A 14,797-nucleotide genomic window follows, 5' to 3' on the forward strand; every position below is an offset into this window, starting at 1 on the left:
ACCATTTATGACCAAGTTTCACAATATAAGGCCTAGGATTCACGAAACAAGGTCCATGATTCACAAAATAAGAAAAAGAGCAAAATAGGTGATTTCGACCATTTTCTGACCAAATTTCACAATATTACCTTCTAGTTTCACAAAACAAGTTCTAAGATTCACAAAATAAGATATATGATTCACAAAATAAGAAAAAGAGGAAAATAGGCGATTTTGACCATTTATGACCAAGTTTCAGAATATAAGGCCTAGGATTCACAAAACAAGGTATATGATTCACAAAATAAGAAAAAGAGGAAAATAGGCGATTTTGACCATTTATGACCAAGTTTCACAATATAAGGCCTAGGATTCACGAAACAAGGTCTATGATTCACAAAATAAGAAAAAGAGCAAAATAGGTGATTTCGACCATTTTGTGACCAAATTTCACAATATTACCTTCTATTTTCACAAAACAAGCTCTAAGATTTACAAAATAAGGTATAGGATTCACAAAATAATAAAAGGAGCAAAATAGGTGATTTTGACCATTTATGATCAAGTTTCACAATATAAGCCCTAAGATTCACGAAACAAGGTCTATGATTCACAAAATAAGAAAAAGAGCAAAATAGGTGATTTCGACCATTTTTTGACCAAATTTCACAATATTACCTTCTAGTTTCACAAAACAAGTTTTAAGATTCACAAAATAAGGTATATGATTCACAAAATAAGAAAAATAGGAAAATAGGCGATTTTGACCATTTATGACCAAGTTTCACATTAAAAGGCCTAAGATTCACTAAATAAGGTCTATGATTCACAAAATAAAAAAAAAAAAAAAGAGCAAAATAGGTGATTTCGACCATTTTATGACCAAATTTCACAATATTACCTTCTAGTTTCACAAAACAAGCTCTAAGATTCACAAAATAAGGTATATGATTCACAAAATAAGAAAAAGAGGAAAATATGCGATTTGACCATTTATGACCAAGTTTCACAATATAAGGCCTATGTTTCACGTAACAAGGTCTATGATTCACAAAATAAGAAAAAGAGCAAAATAGGTGATTTCGACCATTTTATGATCAAATTTCACAATATTACCTTCTAGTTTCACAAAACAAGTTTTAAGATTCACAAAATAAGGTATATGATTCACAAAATAAGAAAAAGAGGAAAATAGGCGATTTTGACCATTTATGACCAAGTTTCACAATATAAGGCCTAGGATTTACGAAACAAGGTCTATGATTCACAAAATAATAAAAAGCGCAAAATAGGTGATTTCGACCATTTTGTGACCAAATTTCACAATATTACCTTCTATTTTCACAAAACAAGCTCTAAAATTCACAAAATAAGGTATAGGATTCACAAAGTAATAAAAGGAGCAAAATAGGTGATTTTGACCATTTATGACCAAGTGTCACAATATAAGACCAAGTTTCACAATATAATAAATCTTCCTCCTCGCCGATTTTTGTCTTTGAAAAACTCACATACACCAAGCTGAATTTGATACGTTTGTTAAAATACACATCCCACAATTACATAGAACAAAAGTATGAAATTCGCTTGAGCGGATGCAATATGATTTAAATAGAGCAAATAGACGCTAATTTAGACCTTTCTATCCTCGGAATTATGATAATCATTTACTTCACAAATTGACATCATTTACTAGGGCATAGAAACACCGTTTTGGGGATAAAAGACTTACTTGGCTCGCTCTAAGGCATTGTTGTCAGAATCTCGATTCGATTCTATGATTCTACGATTTTACGATCCAAAAACGTTTGACCGATCCCAGATCCTACGATTCTATTATGATTGTAGAATCTTACGATTCTATCAATTTGACATTTTCTAGAGGTAGGATCATAATACGATTCTACGATCTTACGATCCTACGATCCGAATCCATAGTAACCATATTAAAATATATTTTTATATAACGATATCGTAAAATCCTAATTTCATGTAATTTGCAGAAATAGTTCATGAAATGATACTAAAACTCATTTTATATCAATATTTTGTGTATAAATAAGTGTTTTAATCTTCAATTATATATTTTTACCAAATAAAAAACTATATTTAGTGAATTTGTAGAATCTTACGATTCTACGATCCGATTTTGCCGATTCGATTCTACCCTCCCAATCGATTCAAAGTAGAATCCCGATCCTAACAACATTGCTCTAAGGCCTCGATCTTCATTGTGTCTAAAACAAGAATACACCCATAGAAACACAAATACTCTTCAGCATTTCTAGTTTGGATGTAGACAGTGGATCTTTGTATTTTGGGACGTTCCTTTTCCTAAGTTTGGGTAGTTGAGTACTTCCGTTGTTTGCAGTGGATTTTTCTTTCTCACTTTTCTTTCTAGAAGTATTAGTTGAGTCTTCACCACTTTGCTTCTTTCTTACCTTTCTTTCAGCACCCTCTAGTATTCCATGATATTTAGCCAAGCCAGTACAGACCCTTGTGCGGTATTCCTAGCGTAAAATTAGAAAAGATTCTGAGTAAAACTACATATGCGTCTCTCTAGTGAGCATGTCTCATACAAGACTCACTCAAGCAGACAAGCTATATGATTTTTGAGACACGGTCTCTAAATAGAAAAAAGGCTAGCTATAGCGTGAAAAACTTACCGGATCAGCCCATTTAGCGGAGATGGCTTCATCAATCTTTCTTCGTTGTTCAAGAGATTTAGGTGCTCGCTTGCTACCCTTGGGTCTAGGTAAGGATTTCCTATGCTCTATACTTTCCAACCATTCATGTTGCAACTGCTTGCTCAAGATATCATAGGAATCCCACTGTAGCTCTTCTTCGTCCTGAAAGCCTCCTCTAGCAGCTTCAGCAATTAGATTTTGCCAATCAAAGAGGCAGGTTTCTTGAAGCATGAGCATTTCACGACGTTTCTGTCAGCCCATTCTCACTCCGGCTGCAATTTTCACCCTGGTTTATGGGCTTCATTCAGAAACAATATGAAGGTGAAGTCTCATAGAAGATTAACCACGACTGTACACATAAAATGCTAAAGCAGGGCAATCTAAGAGTCTTAGACGCACTTGACACAAAAAGATAAGATTTGAACTAACGGAAGGTTAAACTTGTACGTCACATGCAACAACAACAAAAAGAGAGCCTAAATCCGAAAATAATTTGGAGTCGACTAACATCTATCATCAATTGAAACCGTTAATATGGCCAGCAAAATCAGGGAAAAGGGGGAAAGAAAAAAAGGATACAGAAAACATTTTAGAATAAATTAGTGAATATACTAGCAAGATAAGCAAGTCACGCGTATCATCATCTCATATTTAGGGAGTTGACACTAAAAAAAAAAGTGTAGGATTTATGCCTTATCCACCTTTGTGCATGGCCCATAGTTGACCACTTCATCTTCACCTGAATCAGGAAGGGTCATTAGACAGAAGGAAAGCTCAAAGTAATCACATAAATAACCTCATTCAGTTGAAGATAATAGGGACTAGTTCAATCTAAAATTTAGAGAGTTGCTTATGTATTTGTATTCACCAAAAACGGAATTGGTTAATGTAATTGTTCTTTCAAACTTATATAAGACTATAACTAGTCAATTCCAGAACAAAATGCTCTTAATTTGGAACAGCCATGGAATACTTAGTGAAGGTAAATAAAACCCAGCGGCTATTCATTAGTACGGATTGCGATCCAAGATTCAATTTCATACTAGAATGACTAGGCTCTAAGAAAAAATGTCATAGCTCCAACAGAATCACAAAAAATGTCATAGCTCCAACAGAAGTGAAAATGTGTGTAACAAACAACAGAATTGCACATGAATGCAAACAGTCAGAGATCAAATAATCAACTCATATCATATAATCATAGAACGAAAAAACAAATAAAATCAAATATCATAAATTCAAAAAAAATTACCAGTGACGGCGATCAAACCGCGCAGTTCAAACTTTAAGAAATATACTAGCTTCATTAGCTCCGACTCTCAAGCAGCAAGCGCGGCCTCAATTTTTTCACACTTAACAATTTCGGACTCAATTTGCCTTGTAATCTGAATATTCGCTTCAATTTCATCATTAACCTAAAAAAAAGAGGAATTTCGATCATGTTTTCGAAATGATAAAGTTCGGCATTAACACCGTAGGTCCGTAGCAATCAAATAAGGTTAAAATTTTGAATAATTGTTTCGATTTCATCATCTAGCAATAATGAAGTAGAAACTTTGATTATTCGTTTCGATTTCATCGTTAACCTAAATCGAATTAAATCTTCGATTATTTGCAATAATTTATGACATTCAACAACATAGGAATCGAATGAGATGAAAATTAGAGTAAACCTTGTCAAGCATATCCTTGAGAGTCAAAATTTGGATAAAAATTGAGCTTGAGTCGTCCATGGCGATGGTGCGCCGCCAAAACCTGAGCGTCAATGCCTCCTGATTTCTCCTTTACTTCAAACTTCGAATCACTGAGCTGACTTGAAGAGAGACAAGGAAACGCTTTGAATCACTGGAGCTAAGTTAAAGAGAGAGAAGGAAACGCAGTAAAACGTGGAGTAAATGAGATGTTAGCTATGATTGTGGTGGATAATATAGGGGGATACGTGGCATCATCTGATGAGTCTATAGTTATTAGATCCGACGGTTTAGAATAGGTACAGCTGCCTCATCCTAAGAAGGGTGCCTCACATGATTCAATTTCTATATATATATATATGTGTGTGTGTGTATATATATATGTGTGTATATATATATACACATACATATATATACACATACATATATATACACACACACACACACACACACACATATATATATATATATATATATATATATATATATATATATATATTGATGTGACTCATAATTGCGCATATTTAGTCTTCTAATTGAACCTATTTTGCATACTAATATAGCATTTTATGGCCATTTTATCCGTCAAATCCTTCCTATTTGGTTTTCCTATTACATTGTATATGTTTTGTAGGAAAGAAGATAATGAGGCAAATTCCCCCTCTCTCGTGCATATTTGGAAGCTTTTTGATGATATTGGATGGACTAGTATGAAGAGGAGGCAAGAATAATGACCAATGATGTAGGAATAAAGAATATATAGAACGGTCATAGGCTTAAAAGTAAGGATGACGAGAAGGAAGCCATTGCAAGAAGAAATTGCTCAGAACCCAAACCAAGATTTGATTTTTTGGCTTTTGAATCACTCCAGTAGGAGTCCGGATGAGAAAATGACGTCCGTTTTACAATCCAAGCTTAAATAGACAAGCTGTCCCGGGATCCGCGCGTCCCGAGACCAATCCGCTCGTCCCAAGCTGCAGTGCCATTTTCAGAATAGTCTGTTTGTGGATATGTGCATCCCGAGCTCAGGATGAGCATCCCAGTCCTAGGATATGCGCATCTCCTTCGAGATGAGCATTTCTCTACTCAACACTTGGCAATGTTATTTACTTATCTACCCTTGTTTAACCTAATGATGTACCACTATATATACTCCATTTGTAATAATCAAAGGATCAAGCTTTCTTAGATTAAATCAACTTTCCTTAGATTAGATTAGGAGTAGATTAGAATAGATTATCCTTTAATCTTTCCACAAAATTACACATTAATCTTTCCTTAATTATTGTTCAAGTTTATTATTGAGTAATTCAATTTTATTATTGGGTAATTAGAAGATCAGTTGGGTTTATTGGGAGATTGACAACGTTCCATCAATCATCAAGTACTTCTATTATTCTTTGCATTATTATTTTGGAATCTTCATAGGTATAATTCTCTTAATCCTTGTTTTAATTATTGTTAATCTTTCTTACTTGTTCATCATGTTTTGCCTTGTTAATATGATTGACAACCTTGTTAGCATGTTAAAACTTGATAATGAGTGAGTAGTCTCTTAGCTAGGATTAATGGGTAATTAGGGGAAACCAACATGGGGATTGATTCATGCTTAATTTAATATGTTCACATAATTTATTTGCTTGCTTGTTGTGATTTCAACTTATGCACATGTTATGTTTGATTAAATGCGAGCCTATGAATCCTTGCATTTTTTACCTATCACTTATCTTTTCAGTGAGACTTGTAAGACATAAACCAACTCGAGTCTCTTTAGACCATGCATATAGTTGAGTAGGAAGGACTAAGTCGACTTGTAGGTGTTGTACCATCTAATCGATTCGACTCCGGGACCCAAACCTTCTTAGGGATTGTAAGATATACACTAACTCGATCCCATCACAACAATAATTGCTTGCTTATAATTGAGAACATGTTTGTATGATCAACTCCCATGATTTCGTTATGGACCCATGATATCCTAGCATTTTTAGTCATTTGTTTACATCCTTCCTTTAATTGCTTGTTTTACTCCATTGCTTTCATTAGACTAGAATTTTCAACCCATTACAATTGTGACAACCCCTAGCACAACCATAATTAGATTGAACAATTTGTGTACCCATCGTCCCATGGATCGACCTCGACTTAACCACTAACTAGTTGTTTTGTTGAGAATATAAATGTGTTTGATTGAGAGCCCCAACGATACTCTCATCAAAATGGCGCCGTTGCCGGGGACGGTGTTGTGTATTTGAGTTGTTCTTTTGTCTAGTTTTAGTTGTGCTTCTTCTTGAGGAATCTTGGTTCCTTGGGAATTTTATTTCTTGTACTTGTTCTATTTCATATGTTTATCATGTCTACATTCACTTTTTGGCAATATGAAGATGAGTCATTTGATAAATATTTTACAAGATTTGAAGATTATATGACTCATGCTTGGCATCATGGTTTTACTCTTTCAAATTATGAAGCATGTTGTGTTGTTTATAATGGCATGAACCTTGAAACCCGCAACTTGGCATTTCACTTGAGTGGTAGTAGGATATGTGAGATGAGTTGTGAGGAACTTTGGGAATTTGTTGAGTTCATGACCATCCATTGTCTTAAGCAAATTGTACATGACATCTTTGAGAGTGCCAAGGAAGGTATGGAAGCGATAAAAACCACACTTCAAAAATTCATTGAGGAAAACTATGATGAAAATGAGATTTGTGAGGATGAGACACCTTCCTATAACCTTGAGCCAACCCACTATATCCACAAATTTGCCCCTCCTTGGGAAGATGGTGTGCTAGATGAAGAGAGTGATGATGAGGAGGAGTACATTCTTGATTTTGAAACCAATGCTTGGATGCCGTCACCTTACTCTTCTTGTGTATCAATGAAACCAACTTCCATGGAATTTGATGATAATGGGCAAAGTGAGAGTGACATGGATGTGAGCTTGAGTGAAAACTCACCCTTTGAGGATGACATATTATAGGGAGACAATTGTGTTAAACTTGGTGAGCCTTGTTATGACAACCCCTTTGATAATGGTCCTTGTTGGGATGTGGAATATGAGGACATTTGGGAACCCCAAATAGACACCCTTAAAATCACATTAGATGATAACGAGAGTACTTGCATTGAATGTGGTGATTTTGACTATTTGGAGGAAGAGTTGAGTGAATTGGCAACCAACTACCCATTTCATGTTCCTACCATCCATCACATCTCTTATGATTTTTGTCATAACATTCTTCACATGCTTGTTCGGTCTTTTACTTGGGCATTTTTCAATTGTATAATCTTGTGTTGTTATGCATGCCTATTTATATCTCACTCCCAAGAATTTGACAGACTTCTACGTGCTTTGAGGGCTAGTGATAATTTTCTATGAAATTGTCAATTGAAAATCTTTGGTTTGATGGAGTTCCCCAATAACCATTAATTTGTATATATGCATTTAGTGTAATTTTGCATTCATTAATTTAATAAATTGCATGAGAGATTAAAGGGAGGGATCTCATATTTTAATTGAGCTTTTTGAAGGAAATTAATGAAATTGAGAAGATGGAAAATGTAAAGAAATGAAGAAAATGGAGAATTTGGGCTTGTGAGCAACTTTGTTATCATTAAAAAGGTGTTGGATGAAATTTTTCGAAATATGCTCATCTCGAGTCCAATCCGCGCGGATTGAAAGACAAGAAAAAAAAAAGAAAAGCTCCCTGCTTGAGAATCCGAGCGGATTCTGAAGAAACCGAGCGTCCCCGGAAGGAATCCGCTCGAGCTGAGCTTGATCCGCGCGTCCTGGAATGGGTTGGCAAATTCAGGATGCACTGTGTGAGAATCTGAACGTCCCGTGCTGAATCCGAGCGTCCGTGCATCAACTCGAGCGGATCAGACTTGATCCGAGCGATTAATGCTAAAATCTCACCTTTCTCATTTGGCTCATGACATGGCTATGTATGCATCCTATCTACCATCTTCATCTCCTACAAGGATTGTAAGAACCCTTTCTTTCTTTATCTCTCAAAGTATACTTGCATTTATGTAGTTACCTCATGATTAAATCCCTTTCTTCCTACATTATCAATAGTGTTTAAAATCGGTTTGGGGAGGTTAAACCATGAAGCGACATACATATATCATATAGTTTAGGCTTGTATTTGTATTATATTTTATATTGCATTTACATTAGTTAGTTCATTTAGTATAGTTTGCATTGTAATATATCTCACATGTCTCATATAGTTAGTTTCATTCATACATAGTCACTAATGACCCAACCTCATTTCTCCTACACTAGAAATAGTGCTTAAATCGGTTTGGGGAGATTTGATCATAGGTGAGAACATGCATCATCTAGTATAGTGTAGATTGCATTCGTTTGTTATATATAGCATATAGAATTGCATTTAGTTAGAGCATGCATTCATTCATATCATTGCATTTATTCAAAAATAAAAAAATAAGTACTTTTTTTTTCATTCCTATTCCTACATGTACATTGAGGACAATGTCCAAAATAAAGTCGGGGATGGGAATTTATATTCCAAAAACACATAAAAATTAAATTTTTTTGAAAAATACAAAAACATGTCTTTTTGTTTCATAAACATAAAAACCATATAAATTTGAAAAATTGAAAAACCCAAAAACATGTTCATTTCCTTTGTAGTGTAGTCTTGTATATATTATTTGTATATATTGTATTTGTTTATCCTTTTCACATTGACCGACTACGCCACATCTGAGACACGAGGATATTGAAAACCGCATGGTATGATCTTTCCAATCTCCTTTTTCCTCTTTATGTTAATGACTATGTGGCTTTATTTTGATTGATACGGTATAAACAATGTGATTATAGAATGTCATTTAGATTATTTGGCATACTAGTTGGTAGAAGTATATGCATTAGGTTGTATAAATATTAGTTGCATCATGGCATATAGTTGCATTTAGGAAAATTTTGTGAAAATGCCTATTTTGGAAGCTTGACAAGTGTATATAAGGCCCTTGTAGATAATTTTTCTCCTTGAGACTTTGTTTGCTAGAATACCCTGAAGACACCCTAGGATGTGTCATGCTAGTATCCTTTGACCCATGGATTAAGGCCTAGTCAAGAGTACCTTGTGATGTGATAATTCATTGGCTACCGTTTATTCCAAGGTGATCCTTGAAACCATGCAACCATCATCCATCTTCTACCACATTTTGTCATCAAAGAGAATGGGCACAAAAATTTGTTCAAATTTAAGTTCAAGAAATGAAAAGAAAAAGTCAAAAAGTTTGTAATTGCATCAAAAGAAAAGAGGAGTAACAAAAATAGACTCCTATGCTTCAAAAATAAGCACCCTCACTACAAATGGGGTGACTGAAAATGCTCAAAAAGAAATGCAAGAAAAAGTTGAAAATTGTCAAGTGTTGAAAATGCCAAACATCAAAAGAAATGGCAAAAAGAAAGTGTTCTCAAATGTCAAATGCCACAAGAAATTAGGGGGGAAAACAACAACAAAAAGCAAACTTCCACATAAAACTCAAGTTCTATTGATCTTATTTCCATCGTATCCCCTTTTGTGCATGGTAGAGAGGGGACGACCCTTCTTCTTGTCTAGGCAAGAAGAGGAATTCCGCGATCCTCAAGTGTTTCTAACACCATAGGGAGTCTACTCTTGACGAAAGCATTTAACGATCGAGGATAAAGGTACCTTAGCTTGACACAACTTGGAGATGATTTATTGGTATCCTTCTAGGCTTAGTAGTTTGAAGAAACCATATGTATGATGGAATGTGTACCCTTAGATCGCTTCCTCTTTAGATAATTTCCGCCACTTAGATGAGGAAAGTAGCTATTCATTTTTGTAGATGCATCCATTACTTGTTTTGTGTGCTTTAATGCTTGGATGTGTCGCCATTTTGGCAAGCCCCACCTTGCCTTGCAAAAAGGCATTCTACCTCATGTTTGTCTAGTTGTGAGTTGAAGGGGCGGAGTGAGACCCACTAATTGTCTCATATCGGCTATATTATTAGGATAGTTTAAATAAAAGTCTAGTTCTAGTCACCTCTTTACTCGGGACGAGTAATGGTTCGGTTTGGGGATATTTGATATGACTCATAATTGCGCACATTTAGTCCCTTAATTGAACATATTTTGCATACTAATATAGCATTTCATGGCCATTTTATCGATCCGTCAAATCCTTCCTATTTGGTTTTCCTATTACATTGTATATGTTTTGTAGGAAAGAAGATAATGAGGCGGAATTCTCCCTCTCCCGTGAATATTTGGAAGCCTTTTGATGATATTTGATAGACTAGTATGAAGAGGAGGCAAGAATGATGACCAATGATGTAGGAATAAAGAGTATATAGAAGGGTCATAGGCTTAAAAGCAAGGATGACGAGAAGGAAGCCATTGCAAGAAGAAATAACTCGGAAATCAAACCAAGAGTTTATTTTTTAGCTCTTAAAGTATGATATATGAAACGGCGTCGAAAAATCAAGTGGTCTAGGCTTTTGAATCACTCCAATAGGAGTCCGGATGAGAAAATAACGTCCGTTTTACAATCCGAGCTCAAATAGACAAGCTGTCCCGGGATCCGCTCGTCGCAAGCTGCAACGCCATTTTCAGAATAGTCTGTTTGTGGATATGTGCATCCCGAGCACATGATGAGCATCCCAGTCCTAGGATATGTGCATCTCCTTCGAGATGAGTGTTTCCCTATTCAACACTTAGCAATGTTATTTACTAATCTACCCTTACTTAACCTAATGATGTACCACTATATATACTCCATTTGTAATAATCAAAGGATCAAGCTTTCTTAGATTAAATCAACTTTCCTTAGATTAAATTAGGAGTAGATTAGAATAGATTATTCTTTAATCTTTTCACAAAATTACACATTAATCTTTCCTTAATTATTGTTCAAGTTTATTATTGAGTAATTCAAGTTTATTATTGGGTAATTAGAAGATCATTTGGGTTTATTGGAAGATTGAAAACCTTCCATCAATCACCAAGTATTTCTATTATTCTTTGCATTATTATTTTGGAATCTCCATAGGTATAATTCTCTTAATCCTTGTTTTAATTATTGTTAATCTTTCTTACTTGTTCATCATGTTTTGCCTTGTTAATATGATTGACAACCTTGTTAGCATGTTAAACTTGATAATGAGTGAGTAGTCTCTTAGCTAGGATTAATGGGTAATTAGGGGAAACCAACATGGGGATTGATTCATGCCTAATCTAATATGTTCACATAATTTATTTGCTTGCTTGTTGTGATTTCAACTTATGCATATGTTATGTTTGATGAAATGCGAGCCTATGAATCCTTGCATTTTTTATCCATCACTTATCTTTTCAATGAGACTTGTAAGACATAAACCAATCGTGTCTCTTTAGACCATGCATATAGTTGAATAGGAAGGACTAAGTCAACTTGTAGGTGTTGTACAATCTAATCGATTCGGCTCCGGGACCCAAACCTTCTTAGGGATTGTAAGATATACACTAACTCGATCCCATCACAACAATAATTGCTTTCTTATAATTGAGAACATGTTTGTGTGATCAACTCCCATGATTTCTTTATGAACCCATGATATCCTAGCATTTTTAGTCATTTGTTTACATCCTTCCTTTAATTGCTTGTTTTACTCCATTGCTTTCATTAGACTAGAATCTTCAACCCATTACAATTGTGACTACCTCTAGCACAACCATAATTAGATTGAACAATTTGTGTACCCATCGTCCCATTGATCGACCTCGACTTAACCACTAACTAGTTGTTTTGTTGAGAATATAAATGTGTTTGATTGAGAGCCTCAACGACACTCTCATCATATATATATATATATATATATATATATATATATAGAGAGAGAGAGAGAGAGAGAGAGAGAGAGAGAGAGAGAGAGAGAGAGAAAAAAAAAAAGAGAGAGAGAGAGAGAGAGAGAGAGAGAGAGAGAGAGAGAGAAGGGTTCTAGTAAGTCCTTCATATATTATGAGTCCCTAAGTCTTCATCTAGGCCTTTGGATGAAGGGAATGGAGGGATAGGATTGTCTCTCAATTAGTGGCCACAAATTAATCCCATCTAATTACCTCCCTTAATCCTTCTAACTTCTTTAACATTCAGCCTCTCCTAATCTCCTCTCATTATCCCACCCTCCTCCTCTCTCTCTCTCTCTCTATATATCTCTCTTTTCTCTCAAATTTCCAACAAAATAAAAACCCAAAAATAAACCTTTTTCCCAACCCGACCACTCATTCTGGTACACCACCTTTCTCACCCTCCTCCTCTCCTCTTTCTAAACCACCACCTAGCACCACCTCTGACACCGGCATGTCCAATAACTCACCATCACCGACCTCCCCACTGCCGCCAAGACCGTCGCCGTCATCACCGCAACCGTCTCTCCTCTTCTTTGCCGCAACCGTCATTTCCACCACCACAGCAGCTACCCTCCATTTCAACCACCACAGAAGCCGACCTCCGTCCTCCTCTTAGATCTCGTCTTTGCTCCCTCGTGCACCACCACGACAACACAACCACCAACCCCATTGCCGCCACCGCCAGAAGCCGACCTCCGTCCTCCTCTTAGATCTCGTCTTTGCTCCCTCGTGCACCACCACGACAACACAACCACCAACCCCATTGCCGCCACCGCCAGAAGCCGACTTCCGTCCTCCTTACAGATTTGTTTTTTTTTTTTTTTACTTTTTCAAATTCCCTGCTCCTTCCCGCCGTCTCTTCTCTGCCCCTGCACAACCGCACATCACCGCTGCCACCACCCTCCGTCCTTCGGCCGCCTCGCTTCTCTCTCCCATCTTCCTTTTTGTCGCGGCTGCCACCCCATTTTCTTCTCATTTTGTTTTTATTGTTTTCAGATCTATTTGGTTTTGGTTTGTTTTTTTTGTTAAAATGTTGGGTGAATGTTTGCTGCGTTGTTGTTCCTGTTGTTCATGTTTTAATTTTTTTTTTTGTTAAAATTTACATTTATTTGTTAGGTTTTGTTGGTTTATTTTGTTGTGTGTTGTTATTTACTTATTTTTGTGTGTTTTATTTTTTTAGAGCTAGTTTTTATATTTTTAGATTTGTTTTAATTTTTTCATTTTTTTTTCATATCTATTGGTTTTAGAATTGTTGATTTTAATTTTCAAAATTTATTTGGTGTTTATAAAAGTTACCAGTTACGACTAAAGTTATACCCTTAAAACATTAAAGTTATACTATTTACGACTAAAGTAATACCCTTAAAACATTAAAGTTACACTATTTACGACTAAAGTTATACTATTTACGACTAAAGTTATACCCGTCACAAATTAAAGTTATACTATTTACGACTAAAGTTATACCCTTGAACTAGACGAAAAAATGAGTTGGTGTTCCAAATCCGATTGCTTGTGATTTAAAATCTTGTCTTGTTTTATATTCTTTTTTTTTTTTCAAATATGTCTTATTTTACATTTTGATATTTAGATAATGGCTTTTTTTTCCAGATCTAGTATTGTTGGTTTAAAGTTAGTATTGCTGGTTTTTAGGATTTCGGTTATATATTGGACTAAAGTTATACGATTTTGGACTAAAGTTATACGATTTTGGACTAAAGTTACACTCGTAAAACAAAATTGGACTAAAGTTACATAAAATTATATAAATTCCAATTAATTTATCGAAAATGACTAAAGTTATACAAAAATGGACTAAAGTTATACAAAAATGGACTAAAGTTATACAAATATGGACTAAAGTTATACAAACATGGACTAAAGTTATACAAAAATGGACTAAAATTATACAAATATGGACTAAAGTTATACAAATATGGACTAAATTTATACAAACAGTACTTATATAAATTTAAATTTGTAGTGTTGGTTTTTATTTGTTATTTTTTTGTTGTTATACTTATATTTTTTTTCCATTTGTCAACAAAGAGAAATGAGAAAACAAAAGTTATACTTTCATTGAAGTTACAAACATTCCTACTGGAGTTATACATTCGTTGAGTAGAAGTTACTCATATCGTTACTAGAGTTATACATTCATTGAGTAGAAGTTCAACACATTCCTAACTTAGTTATACATTCATTGAGTAGAAGTTACACATATCCGCGTTGGAGTTATACATTCACTGAGTAGAAGTTACACATATCCTTACTGCAGTTATTTTATTGAGTGTAACTTTAGTCCATAATAGTATAACTTAGTCCACTGATAATGTAACTTTTGTCCATAATAGTGTAACTTTAGTCAATTCTTATAAATTTATTGAAATTTCAAGACAAGTTTATATAAGTTTAGTCCTATTGTAACTTTAGTCCATGACGGTGTAACTTTAGTCCATAACAGTATAACTTTTGTCCACAACTGTGTAACTTTAGTGATTTTATATCAGTTTTATATAAAAATGTGAAATATAAGATTAAAATCAACA

At 34.8% G+C, this 14,797-nt stretch overlaps 1 protein-coding gene across 1 annotated transcript; it reads right to left on the reverse strand.

The window, feature by feature from the left end:
* Positions 1-2,000: 2,000 nt before the first annotated feature.
* LOC141614951 (uncharacterized) lies at positions 2,001-3,537 on the reverse strand. The gene is made up of 2 exons (XM_074433600.1): positions 2,646-3,537; positions 2,001-2,489 (listed from the first exon to the last, which is right to left on the reverse strand). Exons 1-2 carry the CDS (start codon positions 2,901-2,903, stop codon positions 2,217-2,219), a joined length of 531 nt encoding a protein of 176 aa, XP_074289701.1. The 5' UTR covers positions 2,904-3,537; the 3' UTR covers positions 2,001-2,216.
* Positions 3,538-14,797: the final 11,260 nt, after the last annotated feature.

The sequence above is a fragment of the Silene latifolia genome, chromosome 11, assembly GCF_048544455.1.
Source record: "Silene latifolia isolate original U9 population chromosome 11, ASM4854445v1, whole genome shotgun sequence".
Lineage (NCBI taxonomy): Eukaryota > Viridiplantae > Streptophyta > Magnoliopsida > Caryophyllales > Caryophyllaceae > Silene > Silene latifolia.

Bases quoted from the DNA above. Each gene is read 5' to 3' on its own strand.
- LOC141614951 (XM_074433600.1), bottom strand. From the start codon at position 2,903: ATGCTCATGCTTCAAGAAACCTGCCTCTTTGATTGGCAAAATCTAATT. The intron at 2,490-2,645 runs GTAAGTTTTTCA...ATTTTACGCTAG, and splicing joins CCGCTAAATGGGCTGATCCG to GAATACCGCACAAGGGTCTG.